Source organism: Balaenoptera musculus, chromosome 19 (assembly GCF_009873245.2).
Source record: "Balaenoptera musculus isolate JJ_BM4_2016_0621 chromosome 19, mBalMus1.pri.v3, whole genome shotgun sequence".
NCBI classification, from domain to species: domain Eukaryota; kingdom Metazoa; phylum Chordata; class Mammalia; order Artiodactyla; family Balaenopteridae; genus Balaenoptera; species Balaenoptera musculus.
The window spans coordinates 17524663-17542695 of NC_045803.1; the positions used below are offsets into that span (position 1 = coordinate 17524663).

General features: G+C 42.4%; 1 protein-coding gene across 8 annotated transcripts in view; it reads right to left on the bottom strand.

Annotated features, from left to right (window-relative positions):
• The window catches only part of LOC118884884 (zinc finger protein 780A-like), a 35972-nt gene extending 25510 nt beyond the window's left edge, over positions 1-10462 (bottom strand). For 5 of the 8 annotated variants that reach the window (XR_005017396.1, XR_005017394.1, XR_005017397.1 and 2 more), the window contains exons 1-4: positions 10337-10462; positions 8236-8323; positions 6510-6642; positions 5420-5515 (exon numbers count right to left, since the gene is read on the bottom strand). Coding sequence is in view for 2 of the 8 variants with exons in the window: in XM_036833020.1 (XP_036688915.1) it covers positions 5420-5518; positions 6510-6642; positions 8236-8244 (241 nt within the window). In the remaining 6 variants the exon portion in view is untranslated. The other 3 variants (XR_005017392.1, XM_036833020.1, XM_036833021.1) reach the window with 3 other exon arrangements.
• Between the last annotated feature and the right edge of the window lie 7571 nt (positions 10463-18033).

An 18033-nucleotide genomic window follows, 5' to 3' on the forward strand; every position in this document is an offset into this window, starting at 1 on the left:
AATTATTCATACATTTATATTTTATATTTCAGTCGTGATCCACCTTGAGTTCATTTTTGTTTAAGGCATGAGGTTAGATTGATGTTAATTTCTTTTGCCTATGGATGTTCAATTGCTCCAGCATTATTTGTTGAAAAGACTTCCCTGCCTTCATTTACTTGATTTAGTTGGTCTGTCAAAATCACTTGGTAAGTTTGGGTCTATTTCTGGATTCTCAGAATGGTTCAGAACAGAATAGTTCTATTGACTTATTTTTTTAAATTAATTAATTAATTTATTTATTTATTTATTTATGGCTGTGTTGGGTCTTCATTGCTCTGCACAGGCTTTCTCTAGTTGTGGCGAGCGGGGGCTACTCTGCGTTGCAGTGCGTGGGCTTCTCATTGTGGTGGCTTCTCTTGTTGCGGAGCACGGGCTCTAGGTGCGTGGGCTTCAGTAGTTGTGGCACACACGCTCAGCAGTTGTGGCTCACAGGCTCTAGAGTGCAGGCTCAGTAGTGTGACAAATGGGCTTAGCTGCTCCACGGCATGTGGGATCTTCCCAGACCAGGGCTCGAACCTGTGTCCCTTGCATTGGCAGGCGGATTCTTAACCACTGTGCCACCAGGGAAGTCGTTGACCTATGTTTTTAATCCCTGCATCAATATCATGTTATCCTGTTTACTGTAGCTATATAACCCTTATCATCATGTAACCCTTAACACTGGGTAGGGTGATTCCCCTCAAATGGGGCCCCCTCCAACAAAGGCTCTAAAATATGTCAAATTTAAATCAACAGGCATATCTGTTAGTGCCCTCAGAGATTATTTCACTGTCGATGCCATGGCAACCTCTTCTCGTGTGTCCTGGAGTTTCTGGACCACGTATAATGGCCATAAGTTGGTCAAGAGCTTCTGAAGCAAGAAGAAGCCCCTCTTGGCCTCTGCTATACAGCACTGACACAAAATGACTGACTACATACTGAGCTCTCCTGGAAACAGAGGTTCTCACAGACCTTGAGCCTGTGACCCTTCATACCCAGCTGCCAATTAGGCATTAGGTCATGGGAACAGTACCCCACAAGGTTGGCATGGCTACTGAGACCTCCTTAAGACAAGATGGAGCCAAACCTGGACTCTCTGGTATATTTTACCTCCAGGAGTGGGTGGCCTCACCTTTCCTCAGTCCCTTGCCAGATGCCACAGTGCTGGAAGAGGTCACTCTTGCTCCAGACCCTTTGGCTACCTGGAGAGTCCCATGGGACTAACTGAATGAACAGCAATGTGATTTCATAAACTGTACAAATGACACTATGAACCATCATAAAAATGGATGGTTTTAATTGTTTTTTTTAATCAGTGGAATGTTGCTACTTTCATTCCTTAGTCAGGATGACCTTGATAAAGGTTAGGACCCATGGATCAATACAACTGACTGAACTTCAGGCAGTCATTTTAGCACTAAATGTCCCAGCCAACAAATGGCCCAATCATTTCATTTATTACAAACTGTTGGGCCATTGCCCCCTTCAGGGTAAAAAAACCTCGGGGAATCTCTTGCCTCACAGATACCCAAAATATAGATCAAAATCACGTCTCTACATATAATAAGACCACGTGCAACCTTGCCAGGACACACCTTATTCCCTTTATTCCCTTTGGAGTTATAGACATTACTGATAAAAATCAAGGTACACATTTGAGTTCCCAGAATACACAATACTGGGTTCCTGGTAAAGCTTTTCAATAGGACTTTCATGTTTCTGATAAGTCTCACATAGCCAGTTTAACTGAGAGACATATGGTCTGCTTGAGACAATTCAAATTCTAGTCCAGAAAATTGACCCTAAATGGGTTTCTCTTTTGTCCCAGGCCTTAATCTATCTTTACAAATTGTCAGTATTGTCCCCATTCTATAAGGGCTAGAGGCCAGATTGAGGGTGCATATTCTCTGGGGACCCATTTGAACCTAAACTTCCACCAGAAAAGAAAATAAAAACAGCACATCAATTGCAGCTGCATACACTTTTGACTGTTGGTCTCACTTCTCACTGGTCTGGGTGCTTTCATTGGTCTACAACACAGAGACCCTTTAAATAAGCCATTGTTTCAACCATTGTTTCACCATTGATAAATGGTGAGGTCTACTTGCCATCAACCTTGGCTAATACAAGCCCTGTGACCCAAAGACCTTGCCAGCTTGCCTGTCACCAACCAAACCAACAACTGAGGCAAAGGGCTTATAATAACTGGCCAAATTAGAGGGCCTGTCTACAGGCTATACTGGAGCTCCAACCTCTTAGCCTGGTAACACCTTAGAGCCATAAAATCAAGACCCACACCAACTTGAGTGGGTATCCACTTAAAGAGGATACCGAGTGTCCCCTACCAGATGATGTCGCCCCAGCCCAGTTCACTGGTGGAGATGACTTTGTCACCTGCACTAAAGACAACTTCACACTGTACACTAAACCTGCCACTCCAGCAGCACCCATGGATTGCCTCTCCTAAGGAAGAAATTTGACACAGGAGATCTATTGCTTTTCTTCCCTTGATATTAGGGATTCTACTATGTTTTCTAAAGCTCACCGTCTGCTTAGCCTATGTTCCTGGTATACTCCTTTCTCCCTGTCAACTTGTACACACCTACATTCCCATGCCAAAAGAGAAATATTACCATTGCTGAATAATAATAAAACCTGCATCTTAAAACAATTCCACTTTATTCTTTCTAAAAACTGTTTTAACAGGAATTCCCTGGCGGTCCAGTGGTTAGGACTTGGCGCTTTCACTGCCAAGGGCCCGGGTTCTATCCCTGGTCAGGGAACTAAGATCCCGCAAGCCACACAGTGCAGCCAGAAAAAAAAAACAAAAACTCTTTGAGCTTTTCTAGGTCCTTTACTTTCCATGTCCAGTTTAGAATAAGTGTGTTTATATCAACAAAAAATCTCAGTGAGATTTTGATAGGAATTGTGTTAATGCTCTAGGTCACTTAAGAAACAACTGACATTTTTACTATGTTCATTCTTCCAATCCATAAATGCAGTATGTTTGTCCATTTATTCAGATCTCTTTGATATGTTTCCTTAGGTTTTGTAAATTTCAGCATACATATCCTGCATTTGTTTTGTTAGATTTCTACCCAAATATTTTAAGTCTCTGGAGTGACTGCCAATGGGACTGAGTTTTTAATTTCAATGTCCTCATGTTTGTTGTTAGTATATGGAGATGTTATTAATTTTTGTGTGTTGATCCAATGTCCTGCGACTTTGCTGAACTCACTTACTAGGTGTAGAAGTATTGCAAATTCCTTGGGACTTTCTATGTAGACTGTTACAGATTTGAATTGTGTTCCCTCAAAATTCAGTGCTAGGGACTTCCCTGGTGGCACAGCAGTTAAGAATCCACCTGCCAATGCAAGGGACATGGGTTCGAGCCCCAGTCTGGGAAGACCCCACATGCTGCAGAGCAACTAAGCCCATGAGCCACAACTAGTGAGCCTGCGCTCTAGAGCCTGCGAGCCACAACTACTGAGCCCGCGTGCTGCAACTACTGAAGCCCGCACACTACAGCCCATGCTCTGCAACAAGAGAAGCCGCAGCAATGAGAAGCATGCGCACAGCAACGAAGAGTAGCCCCTGCTCGCCGCAACTAGAGAAAGCCCGCGTACAGCCCCGAAGACCCAACGCAGCCAAAAACAAATAAATTAATTTAAAAAATTCAAACTAACAAATGTTGAAGAAATGACAAAGTTACAAAATCACCAAAATTACCCTCTAGTTTATGCATCAGCAAACTATAATCCATGGACCAAACCTGGCCTGCCATAAGTTTTTGACATAAAGTTTTAATGGAAAACAGTCATACTGAGTTGTTCAAGGACTGTCAGTGCTGCTTTCATGCTGCAACAGCAGGACTGAGTAGTTGCAACAGAAACCACATGGCCCGTAAAATCTAAAACATTTACTATCTGGCCCTTTACACGAAAGGTTTGCTGACCCCGGAAAAAGCTGCTTTACTTAAGAATCAGCAATGGATGCTAAAGTTAGTGGTAAAAGTTTGATAAGGAACATGACATTTATCGTTCCAAAGTATCTGACGACAAACCACTTCTTAATTGCATACGGAAAAAGATGCAGTGGGGAAACCTGACAGATTCTACCATAATTATGTGGTCGAAGTTAACATCACCAGTAATGGGATAAACTGACATCACAAGCCTCCTGATATACGATGCATGAAGGACAGCATCACTTCAGTGATATTTCTGCCAAAAATACAAAACTGAGTCAAATTATGAGGAACCATTAGACAAATCCAATTTGAGGGACCATCTAAAAAGAGATGTACTCATCAAAAATGCCAAGGTCATAAAAGGCAAAGGAAGATCAAGGAGTTGCTTCAAATTAAAGGAGACTAAAGTAAGAAGACAACTAAATGAAATCCATGATTTTGTTTTGGATTCTGGGTTGGAAAAAAAAATTTTTTTTTTCTATAAAGGATACCATTGAGACAATTGCTGAAACTTGATTTAAGGTCTCTAGATTAGGTAAAAGTACTACACCAAAGCTTGATTTTGATAATTATGCTATAGTTATAAAGAGAACAAACTTGTTCTTAAGAAATACACACTTGTCCCTGACCTCCGGGCTTGCACATTCAACAGCCTACTCAGCATCTCCAATGGGATGATGAATAGTCATCTCAAACTTAACATTTTTTTTTCTTTTTTTGGCCTTGCTACCTGTGGCTTGCAGGATCTTAGTTCCCCGACCAGGGATTGAACCCAGGCCCTCGGCAGTGAAAGCCAGGAGCCCTAACCACTGGACCACCAGGGAATTCCCCAAAACAGACGTATTTTAGATTTGCCCTCCAACCTGTCTTGTCCCATCTCAGGCAGCTGTATCACCATTCACCTGATCAAGTCAAAACCTGTTGATTCTTCTTAGTTTCTCTCTTGGCCTCCACACTTATTCACAGTTCACTGGCATGCTGTTTAGTTCTACATTCAGAATATATTATGAATACTGTACCTTCTCACCACTTTCTACCACTAACATTATAAGCCAAATGGTGGTGGTGGTGGGATGAATTGGGAGGCTGGGATTGACATATATACACTAATATGTATAAAATGGATAACTAACAAGAACCTGCTGTATAAAAAAAATACATAAAATAAAACTCAAAAATTAAAAAAAACACAGCTGAAGTATTGTACTGGGAAAGAGTATAAGCCTATTAAAGTGACTGGGAAATATGATGAGAGTGAATGTTAAAATTGGTAAAGAGTTGGAAAATTTGGTGAGATATTCATCTTTCCCCCAAGTCTCAGGCCTTTGAAGGGTCTTCCAAACAACCTCTCAGACATGTGCCTACTCCCTGACCACATGGGCTGTTTCCAGCAGTGACGGCTTCTCTACCCAACATACTCTTACTCACCTGTGTATTGTCTTCCTTGATCTTTCTTCACTATCATCCAGGGCTCCTTCCATTGTTCCAATAAGGTAATCACATGTGGTTTAGAACAGGAATGACCTGCTTACAAGATAAGAATGCCATATAATGAGAAATAAAAGATGAATTCAAAAATACTTTTTAAACTTGTGTTAAATTTGTAATAAACTAAAGGTCAAAATGATTGCTAAGTACTACAGAGAAGAGAATGGCAAGAGGATTCAAGAATCCAGATAGGAGGGGAAAGGTCTTATTTTAAGTGAAATCTATCTATCTATCTACTTACCTACCTACCTACCTTCTGTGTCTTGACAGAAAGCATGACATTGTAACTGAGAACAAAGACTGTGGACCCAGAGCACCTGGGTTCAAATTCCTGGTTCTGCCATGTACTAGCTGTGTGACCTTGGATAACTCAAGCTCACTGTGCTTCAGCATTCTCATCTAAAATGATTACATATATTTGTATTTGATTTGTATCAACTGATTTTTTCCCCCCACAATCACCTTATGAAGTACTATGTTCATAAAGAGCTTAAAATAGTGACTGGTACATAGTTAGAACAATGTGAGTTATCAACATTATTATTGTTATTTTTCTAAGAGAAAAAAGAAAGTTTCCTGAGACATCTATATTTATAATTCATTTAATCCTAAATGCAAAGCTCATGGATTATAAATTTTAACTACAAAATCAGGTAAATTGTTTTGGAAGAAATAAAATGATGTAATTTCAGCTTTAAATAATTTATGTTTTTCTAATCCACCACTAAATAAATTGCACAGGCTCTTCAGATGGAACAAATCAGAACCTTTGTCTAGCTGTTTTGCCTGCAGGTGGGCTCACCATTGTGGGCATAAACACAACAGGAAATCTGACCTTTGTCAATATTTATAGAACACCCCAGAATTCTAATCCTGCCATTTCATCAGTTCCAACCTAACAAAGCTCAAACTACTTCTTTGAGAACAGGGAGAAGAAATTACATTCACTTCTTAAGACAGCCCTAAAATGTACAACGAAGAAAGTATTTCAGGGAGGAGATTCTAATTTACTTGAGAGATGTAAACTTACCCAGGGAGACCAAGTTCCTATAGTTCTCCAACATCACATCTCTGTCCAAGACCCTCTGAACAGAATCCAGACTCTCCCACTCCTGCTGAGCGAAGGCTATGGCCACATCCCTGAATGTCACTGATTCCTGAAACTGCAAACCCACATATTTCTGGTGAAATTAAAGAAAATGTAGCCATAGCTAAGACCCGAGGCAGGCAAAAATAAAAAAAATAAAAAAAAAGGAAGAAAATGTTTTCAAGATGAAAGGAGAGGAAATAAAGAGTTCCAATGTAACAAAGAAGCAATAATATAGCAATCAAGTAGGCTGGAGGCTCATGACATAAGAAGTAAACTAAGCAGATGCAAACTATTATATATAGGATGGATAAACAACAAGGTCCTACCGTATAGCACAGGGAACTATAAATATCCTGTGATAAATCATAATGGAAAAGAATATGAAAAAGAATATATATATATGTATAACTGAGTCACTTTGCTGTATAGCAGAAATGAACACAACATTGTAAATCAACTATACTTCAATAAAATTTTTTAAAAAAGTAAATGAAGCAGAATATCTTCATGTTCTAGAAGAATCCTGTGTTATGGACAAAATTTCCTGTTACGCTGTGGCATACCACAATACTCCAGAGCTATTGGGAAATGGATAAAATAATCCAAGTTTCTTTGTTAAATAAAAGAGTATACACAAAGACACTGCCTGCTAGGTACCCCAATACGTTCTCAAGAACTATTAGTCTCTACATTATTTTCCCTTTAAGAGAAAAGGTTTGGGTTTTTTTTCAAGCATAAAAATCTCTATTTTAGAAAATAGATATTATACAACTTTGTTAATTCCTCAAGCTTCAAGATCATTATGCCAGATCACATCATAAGCATTTTTCCTTGTATTGATAAATACATTTTTCATGATGGCATAAAAGTACATCTCAGGGATACAAATATCAGAGTTTGTAATTATGTTATATTTATATGAGATTGAACCAAATGCCCCAGGTTTCCCCAGTTCTGGTAATCTATGTTAACCTACTACTTATGATAATATGCTTATTAGTATATTGTCATGCAGCATTCCTCACTCAACACTTTGTCTGTTCTTCAGTTAGTGAATAATGATGCAGATGATTCAGAATCAAAAGTAAGTCACCCAAGTCCAGCACGTCCCATTCCACAACAAAACTGACCTAGTACCACTCTCTCAGGCATCACCTGGCAAGAACCATGCTATCAATGTTTCCATGTCACAATCACATCTCTAATGTGTCCCTGAAAGCCTCACAGAGCATGTGAGCTCATCATATTAAGACTGAGACCAATCAATACAAAATCCCATCTTATCAGGTCTGTGAAAAATGTTTAGTTTTCTGATGTATGGTAAAAATGACGCCAGTATCTCCAACTCACCAAACCAGAGACTGACATAAGAAGCTCAAATAATTTTCTCATGGGACTTCATATTTTCACTGCTCCATCACAGCCCTTCAGCAAAGACATATCACATAGGACCTGTTCAGTAATTTGCTCAGTGAATTCATGAACACCAATTAGAAAAGGACACCTCATAAGGAGGAAGCAGTTATTTGGCACTGTTTTACATAGGAGGAATCAGGAAGCGGGTAATTAGATGGTGCTCTCTCAGGAAGAACACTGTAGGTTAATGAATGACAATTATCTATGTGATCTAAAAATCCCAATATTTCAAGGAGAAACAACAACTTACTTGGGCCATGTTATCAGAAATGTAAGAACCGATCAGTCTTCCTTGGCCTTCTTCTATCTGAAGGGTTCAAACTCTAGAAAATTCAGAGCTGAGAGACGAAAAGGAGGCTTTAGTGTTCCCCATAACTTCAGCCAATAAAACTTGTCCCCCCATTTCAGCTTCCAAACTATGACACAACCACCCTCACATAACATTTTGTGGAAGAACAGAGGGATTCTGGATAAATCCAAACCCAGTGAACCAAGCTGTAAACAGCTGGTTGCAGAACAACAGCACTTCTTCAGTGAAGCCAGAATCAGAAACTTCAGTAGGTTTTCTGGCTAAGCCTTCATTTTGGGAAGGCTCATGTGGATGTTAAGATTGGGCTGCACAGTTCTGTTGTGAACAGATTCTCCTCCCTCCATTCCTACATTCTAACCGAAAAAGAGACCATATCACCCAAACCAGAACTTCCTTTGTGGCTTCAGGATAAGATCAAACCATGGGAGAAGAAAATATAGATGATATTGATCTGACATTTACAAACATCTCAGTGGCTCAGTTTTCTCATCATTAAAATAGGGATAAGAATATCAGCTACTACATATGGTTATCTTGCAGAAGAATAAGAAAATTCAGTTAAAACACGTACTAGAATAGAATAATTGCTTAACACGGGTTAGCTATTTAAGAACATTACATGCCTCTTATTTCATTTTTATTTTTAATGAACATTCTGTATTTTTATTTGCTCAATCGGACAACTAACTTGGAAGTATTGCTTTTGTTTGTTTGTTTTGGCCGCACAGCACAGCCTACGGGATCCTAGTTCCCCGACCAAGGATTGAACTTAGGCCTTGCCAGCGAAAGGGCTGAGTCCTAACCACTGGAGTGCCAGGGAACGCCCTCATTTTTTTTTTTTAAATTAATTTATTTATTTATTTTTGGCTGTGTTGGGTCTTCGTTTTTGTGCGAGGGCTTTCTCTAGTTGTGGCAAGCGGGGTCCACTCTTCATTGCAGTGTGCGGGCCCCTCACTATCGCAGCCTCTCTTGTTGCGGAGCACATGCTCCAGACGCGCAGGCTCAGTAGTTGTGGCTCACGGGCCCAGCTGCTCTGCGGCATGTGGGATCTTCCCAGACCAGGGCTCGAACCCGTGTCCCCTGCATTGGCAGGCAGATTCTCAACCACTGCGCCACCAGGGAAGCCCCGCCCTCATTTTTATAAAAGTAAAACTTTCTTTCCAATTTTTGCTTATCTCTGGCATGCTTTTTTTTTTTTTTAAATTGATTGGAATCAGCTTTTCTTTAGGAAATCTTCTAGGGACAATTCTGACGTATTTAAAATAACTGTTCACAGGGATGCAATCCGCATGCGCATTCCAACAAATCCATGAATCAGCAATCAGAATGACAAGCTTTCTTGTATTCTAAAACATTTAGAACCTGGCCTTAAGAATGCAACTCTTCTTTTAAAAAATAGCAGAAAAGATTCTCTGACATTTAAATTTCCCCTTTAATTTCTCCGTAGAAATTACAGAGAGAGGCACCATTCTGCAATAAGATGCAAAACTACAATAATTCACAAAGGTTGAATCCCGTTCTTTCTGAGCAATACGGAGACTGATGTAAATGTTTACAGCCAATATCATTCTCTTTTTTTATATAAAATTATCACTGGAAAAGTAATTTGAACAACAGATCCTTGGAAGTCATTTTTCCTGCTCTAAAATTCCAATCTCCAGATCAATTATGTGCCTTCCTGCCGGGAAACCTCATACAGGGGCTCAATAACCGACCTCCTTCTGGGGACCAGCTGTCTGGGGCAGACCCTCGTGGCTGGGAGGGGAATGGGGCAGGCGGCAGCAGGCACCGGCAACACGGGTCCCAGTGGCACACCTCTCAGCTGAGAATCCAAGTTCACACGGAGGTCCTGGCTCCAGTCTTCGCGGACTCACACCCGCACTCTCTCTCACAAATTACCCTCTCTCCCCTGACTGGAGCAGCCCTGCCTCCAAGCCAGGAGCGCCTCGTCCACCCTCCCACTGCCCGCGTGGCAGGGTCCGGGGTCCGCACCGGCCCGCACGCCCCGCACTCACTGCTTCCCTTCCCGGAACCCAGTTACCCGGTGGTGCTGGTCCGAGTCTGCAGAGCTCTCCCCGAGGCCGGGCGCTGACTTTTTCCTTACAAAAGTCCACACCTCACTGCCGCGCCAACAATCACAAACGGTAGGGAGAAAGGCTGAGGTATAGGTTGCCCCGGCGGCCTTTGGGAAATGTAGTCCCAGGCTAAGCGGGCCTGATCGCAGTGGCCTGTGGGAAATGTAGTCCGGAGTGGTAAAACCTGAGTACCTGCGCGGCCCGCTGCATATGACAACCGCTCACCCCGCGCACCATCGGTAGTGGGAGTTCGCAGGCACAGGTTGACACCAGGCCCTGACTCTGCCCACCTTAGAGGGAGGGAGCCAAATGGAAGATAAATGAACAAAAAGAAAAGGTCTTGATGATGATCATGGCTACGACGAATATCAACAGGGCTTTGTGCTAGAGAGTAACCCAGGTCCTGTTATGTGTTTATACCCTACAGGACAGAATACTTCGACATACTATCATTATGGAGTATTTTAAAAGGCTCACTTTTCAAATGTAAATAAATGTCTTATAATAAAATAAATGTGGATTCTCCATCAGTGGGAAGCCAATCCATTTGCCATAAACAGATGGCAACTACAAAGATAAATCCAGTGAATTTCTTGACTTCCAGACTGCCCAGGGGCCCTCCTGCTCCAGCAGAGATGCAACAATTCTAAAGACGCTGCTCCTCCTGCTGTGCCTTTGCCCTTGAGGGTTTTGCCAATTCTCCCAGCCCAAGAAGGCCCCAGGACAGGATTCTTCCCCAAATGAGCCCTAAAGTTCATCGAAGTCTTCAGAGAAGCTGTTCCCTTGGAAAAGCATGAAGACCGATGCTCCCTGGGATTCACTGGGCACTGGGAACATAAATCACACGTGTAATTTTATCAGGTCCCCTCAACCCAGGAGAAGGAATTGTCACTCTTTCCCTGTTAGACCGAAGAAAATGGAGTCTAAAGGCAGCAAGAGGACTTAAGATTAGAACCAGCAATAGGGACCTCTCCATACACCCCCTGGATTCAGGACCCTGGGCGGGAGTGATGCCCTTCCCAGGTCTCCAGACTCATCAAATGTTTCTGAGTGACCATTTCTTATCTTCTGCTTTGTCTGGACCAAGCTTTATCAGGCTTTTCTCCACCCACTGGCCTTTAAACTCTGGTTCAACCCCCAGCCATTAGCAAGCACTAGAAGGCAGAATACGTACCCCTGCACTTGCCCCCACCCCCATCAGCTTATCCTGAGAATCAACTGAGAAGAGCAAGACAACTTTCCTATCAAACTGCTGCTGACCATGCTCCCCCTTGCTTGCCCAATGTCCCTTTAAACTTTCTGCTTTTGCTTACCCCTCCCTATAAAAGAAAAGCTGTTTTTCTGTTGAGATGCTTGCAGACTTCTATATGTATATTTATTTATTTTTATTTGGTTGTGCCAGGTCTTAGTTGCGGCAGGCAGGCTCCTTAGTTGCGGCATGCACGTGGGATCTAGTTCCCTGACCAGGGATTGAACCCAGGCCCCCTGCATTGGGAGCACAGAGTCCTAACCACTGCACCACCAGGGAAGTCCCTGCTTGCAGATTTCTGAGATCAAGTTCTCTCTATCGCTGGGCAGTCTTTTTGAATAGTCTCTCCTTATTGAAGTCTGGATTTGTTTCTATTCAACAAGAACAGGGAGAGGGGAAGTCTCAGACAGCATAAACCCCTATACTGTGCACCAGGACCAAGAAAGTGGGAGCTCAAGAGGGACCCTGTGGGCAGAATGAGGTAGTGAGAGGCAGGTGAATGGAGCAGGTCCTTCAACTCAACAGACCCCTTCACCCCTGCTCTGGATGGGAGTCTCAGTGCCCCTGCTCCACTAAGATTAAGATTCACACAAGAGGGGCTTCCCTGGTGGCGCAGTGGTTAAGAATCCACCTGCCAATGCAGCGGACACGGGTTCAAGCCCTGGTCTGGTAAGATCCCACGTGCCGCAGAGCAACTAAGCCCGTGCGCCACAACTACTGAACCTGCGCTCTAGAGCCCGCGAGCCACAACTACTGAGCCCGCGAGCCACAACTACTGAGCCTGTGTGCCACAACTACTGAAGCCCACGTGCCTAGAGCCTGTGCTCTGCAACAAGAGAAGCCACCGCAATGAGAAGCCCGCGCACCGCAATGAAGAGTAGCCCCCGCTCGCCACAACTAGAGAAAGCACGCGCGCAGCAACGAAGACCCAATGCAGCCAAAAATAAATAAATAAATTTATTAAAAAAAAAAAAAAAGATTCACACAAGGCTCAGGGCGCCACCCAGGGGCAGGGGTGGGGGACGGGGGTGAGGGGGAGGAGGAAGAAGGGAGCTCAACCCAGTCAGGGATCAAGAGTCTCATGAAACTGAAGACGTCACTGGGAGATGTTGCTTGTACAGGGGCGTGGTGATGGGTCTCATCTTCGTTACTGTCCTTCCTTGCTTGATTTCAAAAGCCACCTGGAGGGTGACCCAGCCCAGCTCTCCTGTCCCCACAGCAGGTGTAGAGCCACCGGTCCCCAGCTAAGTGACCTAAATGCCAGAAGTCCCATCCCCACTCCTACAGGCTACAAAAACACTCCCCATCTGGGCTGTGATTGGTCCACACCCGGGTCGATGCCCAGGATTCTTAGTAATACCGTTTTTGTGGGGCATCCTACCAAGCTACGTGTGCCAGACGCAGTGAGGCCAAACAAAAGGCTGGAATTTGGGGCAGAGAATGGTTCATTAGTGGAGGAGGTGCCAACTCCGAAGATGGGAGACCGAGACTCGTCTCAAATCCATCTTGCTGGCTGGCCAGGGCGCAAGGTTTTTAAAGGCAAAAAGGTAAAGGGCAGGGAGTCTTTGTGAGTTCAGCTTCCTGATAAGACCTCATTTGCAAACTTCCCAGGACTGTCTTGTGACTCCATGTGTTACTGGTGAATATGATTGATCTATGCGCTCCTGCAAAGCAAACTAGTAAATCATGGTCTTGTGATCCCTTAACTTCTTTCTAGGAGAGAGCAAAAGCAATGGTTGAGGCATTTTATTATTCACTTAGAGCCTTCCTGATGGTTCAGGAGTTTTCAGTTCTTGATTGACCCTCCTGATGTCATCAATTTTAAGTCCACTTGGGGGCAGCTGGTTAAAGCCACAGGATGTTATCTTAGCAGTTTGGGGTCATAAATCAAGGCATTTGTTTCAGCTAACAATCATGGAAAGACTATGTTGGGCTTGCTTTTCCTTTGTTTCTGCCTTCTCTCACTTCCCTGGTTAGTAACAGTTTGACTTTGTTCTTTGGAATTCAGGGAAGGTCTAGGAGACTAAAGCCCTTTTCTACAAACAAGAAATGGGGATGTGGAAAGGCTTTTGTACCCCGGTGGCACCCCACCCCCCTGGGGTCCTGTACAGTTTCACTAGGGGAGAACTTGTAGTTTCTGGAAAAGGCCAGCAGGCACCAGGAGGGTCCCTGGGGAAAATGTCTCTAGATTCCACCTACGGAGTGAGGCTTTGCTTCCTCTTAAAGGGTCATACCCAGATTTTCAGGGCCACTGCGGGCCACACCTGGCCTCCAAATCTCCACCAGTGACCTGCACCTTGGACACACGAGTCCTGATGGGTTTTGGGTGGTCACGGTCTCTGCATCAAGCCTCTGTCCTTCCAGTCTGTGTGGTCCTGGACAAGAAAATGAACTTCTCTGAGACTCTGGGGACTGACTTGTAAAGATAATACCTCACTCCAGGGCATTAGTATAATGACAGCAAATTTTCCTCCAGTTCAGGAGTTCTTAAATGTAGTACCTGAAAGAGCAGAATCAACATCACCTGGCAACTTGTAAGAAATGCAAGTTCTTGGGCTCCACCCCACACCAACTGAGTCAAAATTCTGGGGGAGCCCAGCACTCTGCTTTATGCCCTTAAGGGCTTTCTGATGTTCACTCAAGTTTTAGAACTGACTCTAAGATTCCAGTGGCTAAAATGGGAAACTTATTTCATGGGAGGTGACATGAAAAGCCCAGGGTCTGGCCCACACTTAGTGCTGTTATTTAACTGTTATTATCAGTACTATAACCACAAGGGTGTTGAATATCCTCCTGTCATAGGGTGGGGCAGAAATAAGTGTTTGCAGTGTCGCTGGTGATATTTGTCAAGACATAAAATACGACTCCTGCCTCAGCAAGCAGCTTCATAGGTAATGTTTAAAATTTTTACAAAATGCACACTTTTGTACCATTTGACACACATTAATTTTTTAAAACAGCACATGCAGGAAGTTTCATAAATTAAAGATAGACCAATTATGCAAGGATGTATTCTTGTAGGCCACGTGACTCAACCCTTGAGAACATCTGGAATTAGTGGCCTCAGGCCAAAGTGGAGGGTGTAGTTGATATGGTTTCAAGTTTGTGATATAAGCTGACATTCACGTCTTATTCTCAGGAACCAGTTGCCCCTGCTTCCCTTCCAGTCTTTATGGCAGCCAGACTCAGGCACAAATGTGTGAACATGAGATGACCAGCCTGATGTCCAGTGGCTCAGGGTCTCTAAGTCCCATCCTAACCAAGACACTTTCTGCCCATCACTGGAACCTGCAACCTCCAAGAGAGTATTAAATCCAGGGAAGGTGGGAAAACTGGAACCACTGGGGAATAAGAAGGCCACCCTGGGAAGAAGCACAAATGAGAAAGCCTAATGAAGACAGAATTTCATAATTACCTCTGCCCATTTCCCATTGGCACCAAGTCATTTGCATGGTCCAAGTTAAGTGTAAGAGAATCTGAGATGTGCTGTCCTCCCAGGGATCCAAAAAGAGAAAAAGAAATTGATGAACATCTAGCCAGTTACTAGCACAATCCATTAATTTTGTTACCAGTTAACACATTTTATTTTTCCTCCTATACATTCAGCACTCTGTTTGTTCTCTGCTCTCTGACCTCATGTCTCTGGTGAATTACCAACTTTAAGGGAGTCTTTTCTCCACCTCTTAATAGCAAAAGGATTTAAGTAAGGAAAACACTCAATATCCTACGTAGCCCACATAAATGAAATACAAATTGGGAGTGTTCATCTTTTTTCAAATAGCAGTTATGGAATGAATGCATCTTTCTAAGATGAAGAATAATATACAATAATGGAACAAATACTTTTTCTAAGAAAAAATTCCAACTACAGTTGAACCAGTCACATTTACATTTTGCTATTTCCCATCCTGCCTTTGTTCACAAACTTACATAAAATCATATCACGGTTTCCCACTGAAATGACAGCGTAGACTGTAGCATTATGCTTTTTGCACAAACTTTATCTTAGTTTGAACTATATGAAATTGCCATTCCTCTAAGTCAAAACTGGTCAAATATTTGCAATTTAATTTTGTCCAATCTAATAAAATAAGCACTCTCCAATTTAATTCAGTCACCACAATTATGATATTTGGATGGTGGTGAGTTATTCTATTCTGTCAATAAAATAATGTTTTACTTATTTTCCTCTTTAGAGTCAGATTATCTCAGGAGCTTGTTTTTTTTTTTTTTTTTAACTTTTTATTTTATATTGGAGTATAGCCAATTAACGATGTTGTGATAGTTTCAGGTGCACAGCAAAGGGACTCAGCCATACATATACATGTACCCATTCTCCCCCAAACTCTCCTCCCATCCAGGCTGCCACATAACATTGAGCAGAGTTCCCTGTGCTATACAGTAGGTCCTTGCTGGTTATCCATTTTAAAAACAGCAGTGTGTACATGTCGATCCCAAACTCCCTAACTATCCCTTCCCCCCCATCCTTCCCCCCTGGTAACCATAAGTTCGTTCTCTAAGTTAGCTCAGGAGCTTCTGATTATTTTATACTGTAGAATGCTAATAAAATAAATTACCTGCACACACAAAACATTTTTCTTCCTTGGATTTTTTTAATTGAAGTATACAAAATTATACTAGTTTCAAGTGCACAACATAGTGATTCAATATTTTATAGATAATCCTCCATTTTTTCTTTTTTTGGCCATGTTGTGCGGCTTGCAGGATCTTAGTTCCCTGATCACGGATCGAACCGGTACCCCCTGCAGTGGAAGCAAGGAGTCTTAACCACTGGACTGCCAGGGAAGTCCCTATCCTCCATTTAAAGTTATTATAAAATATTGGCTATATTCCCTGTTCTATACAATATATCCTTGTAGCTTATTTATTTTATACATAGTAGTTGGTACCTCTTAATCCCCTATCCCTACTCTGCCCCTCCCCCTTCCCTCTCCCTACAAGTAACCACTAGTTTGATTTCTATATCTGTAAGTCTGTTTCTGTTTTGTTATATTCATTCATTTTTTTTTTTATTGCTTAGATTCCACATAACTGATAACATACAGTATCTGGCTTTCTCTGACTCATTTCACAAAGCATAAAACCCTCCATGCCCATCCATGTTGTCACAAATGGCAAAATTTCATTCTTTTTTATGGCTGAGTAATATTATATTATACATATATGTGTGTATATATATATCTCTATATATCTCTCTCTATATATCTCACATCTTCATTATCCATTCATCTGTTGATGGACACTTAGGTTACTTCCATATCTTTCCTGTTATAAATAATGCTGCTATGAACATTAGAGTGCATGTATCTTTTTGAACTAATGTTTTTGTTTTCTTTGGGTACATTCCCAGGAGTGGAATTGCTGGATCATATAGTAATTCTATTTCTAGTTTTTTGAGAAACCTCCATACTGTTTACCATAGTGGCTGCACCAATTCCCATCAATAGTGTACAAGGGTTCCCTTTTCTCCACATCTTCATCAACATTTATTATTTTTGGTCTTTTTGTTGATAGCGATTCTGACGGCTGTGAGGTGGTCTCTTCTTGTGTGTGTGTGTGTGTGTGTGTTTTTAAATAAAATGTATTTATTTATTTAATTTTATTTTTGGCTGCGTTGGGTCTTTGTTGGTGCGCACAGGCTTTTCTCTGGTTGTGGTGAGTGGGGGCTACTCTTCGTTGCGGTGCACGGGCTTCTCATTGCACTGGCTTCTCTTGTTGCGGAGCGCGGGCTCTAGGCACGTGGACTTCAGTAGTTGTGGCACGCGGGCTCAGTAGCTGTGGCTCGCGGGCTCTAGAGTGCAGGCTCAGTAGCTGTGGCACATGGGCTTAGTTGCTCCGCGGCATGTGGGATCTTCCCGGACCAGGGCTCAAACCCATGTCCCCTGCGTTGGCAGGCAGATTCTTAAACCAATGCGCCACCAGGGAAGCCCAACTTCTTGTGATTTTGGTTTGCATTTCTCTGATAATTAGTGCTGTTGAGCATCTTTTCATGTGCCTGTTGGCCATCTGTGTGTTTTATTTGGAAAAATGTCTACTCAGGTTTTCTGTCCGTTTTTTAATCAGGTTGTGTTTTGGATATTGAGTTGTATGAGCTGTTTATATATTTTGTATATTAACCCCTCATTGGACATATCATTTGCAATATTTTTCCCATTCTGTAGGTTGGCTTTTCATTTTGTTGATGGTTTCTTTTTTTCAATTATGTATTTATTTATTTATTTGGTTGCACTGGGTCTTAGTTGCGGCAGTTGGGCTCCTTAGTTGCGGCATGCATGTGGGATCTAGTTCTCTGACCAGGGGTCAAACCCGAGCCTCCTGCATTGGGAGCATGGAGTCTTAACCACTGCGCCACCAGGGAAGTTCCTGTTGATGGTTTCTTTGGCTGTGCAAAAG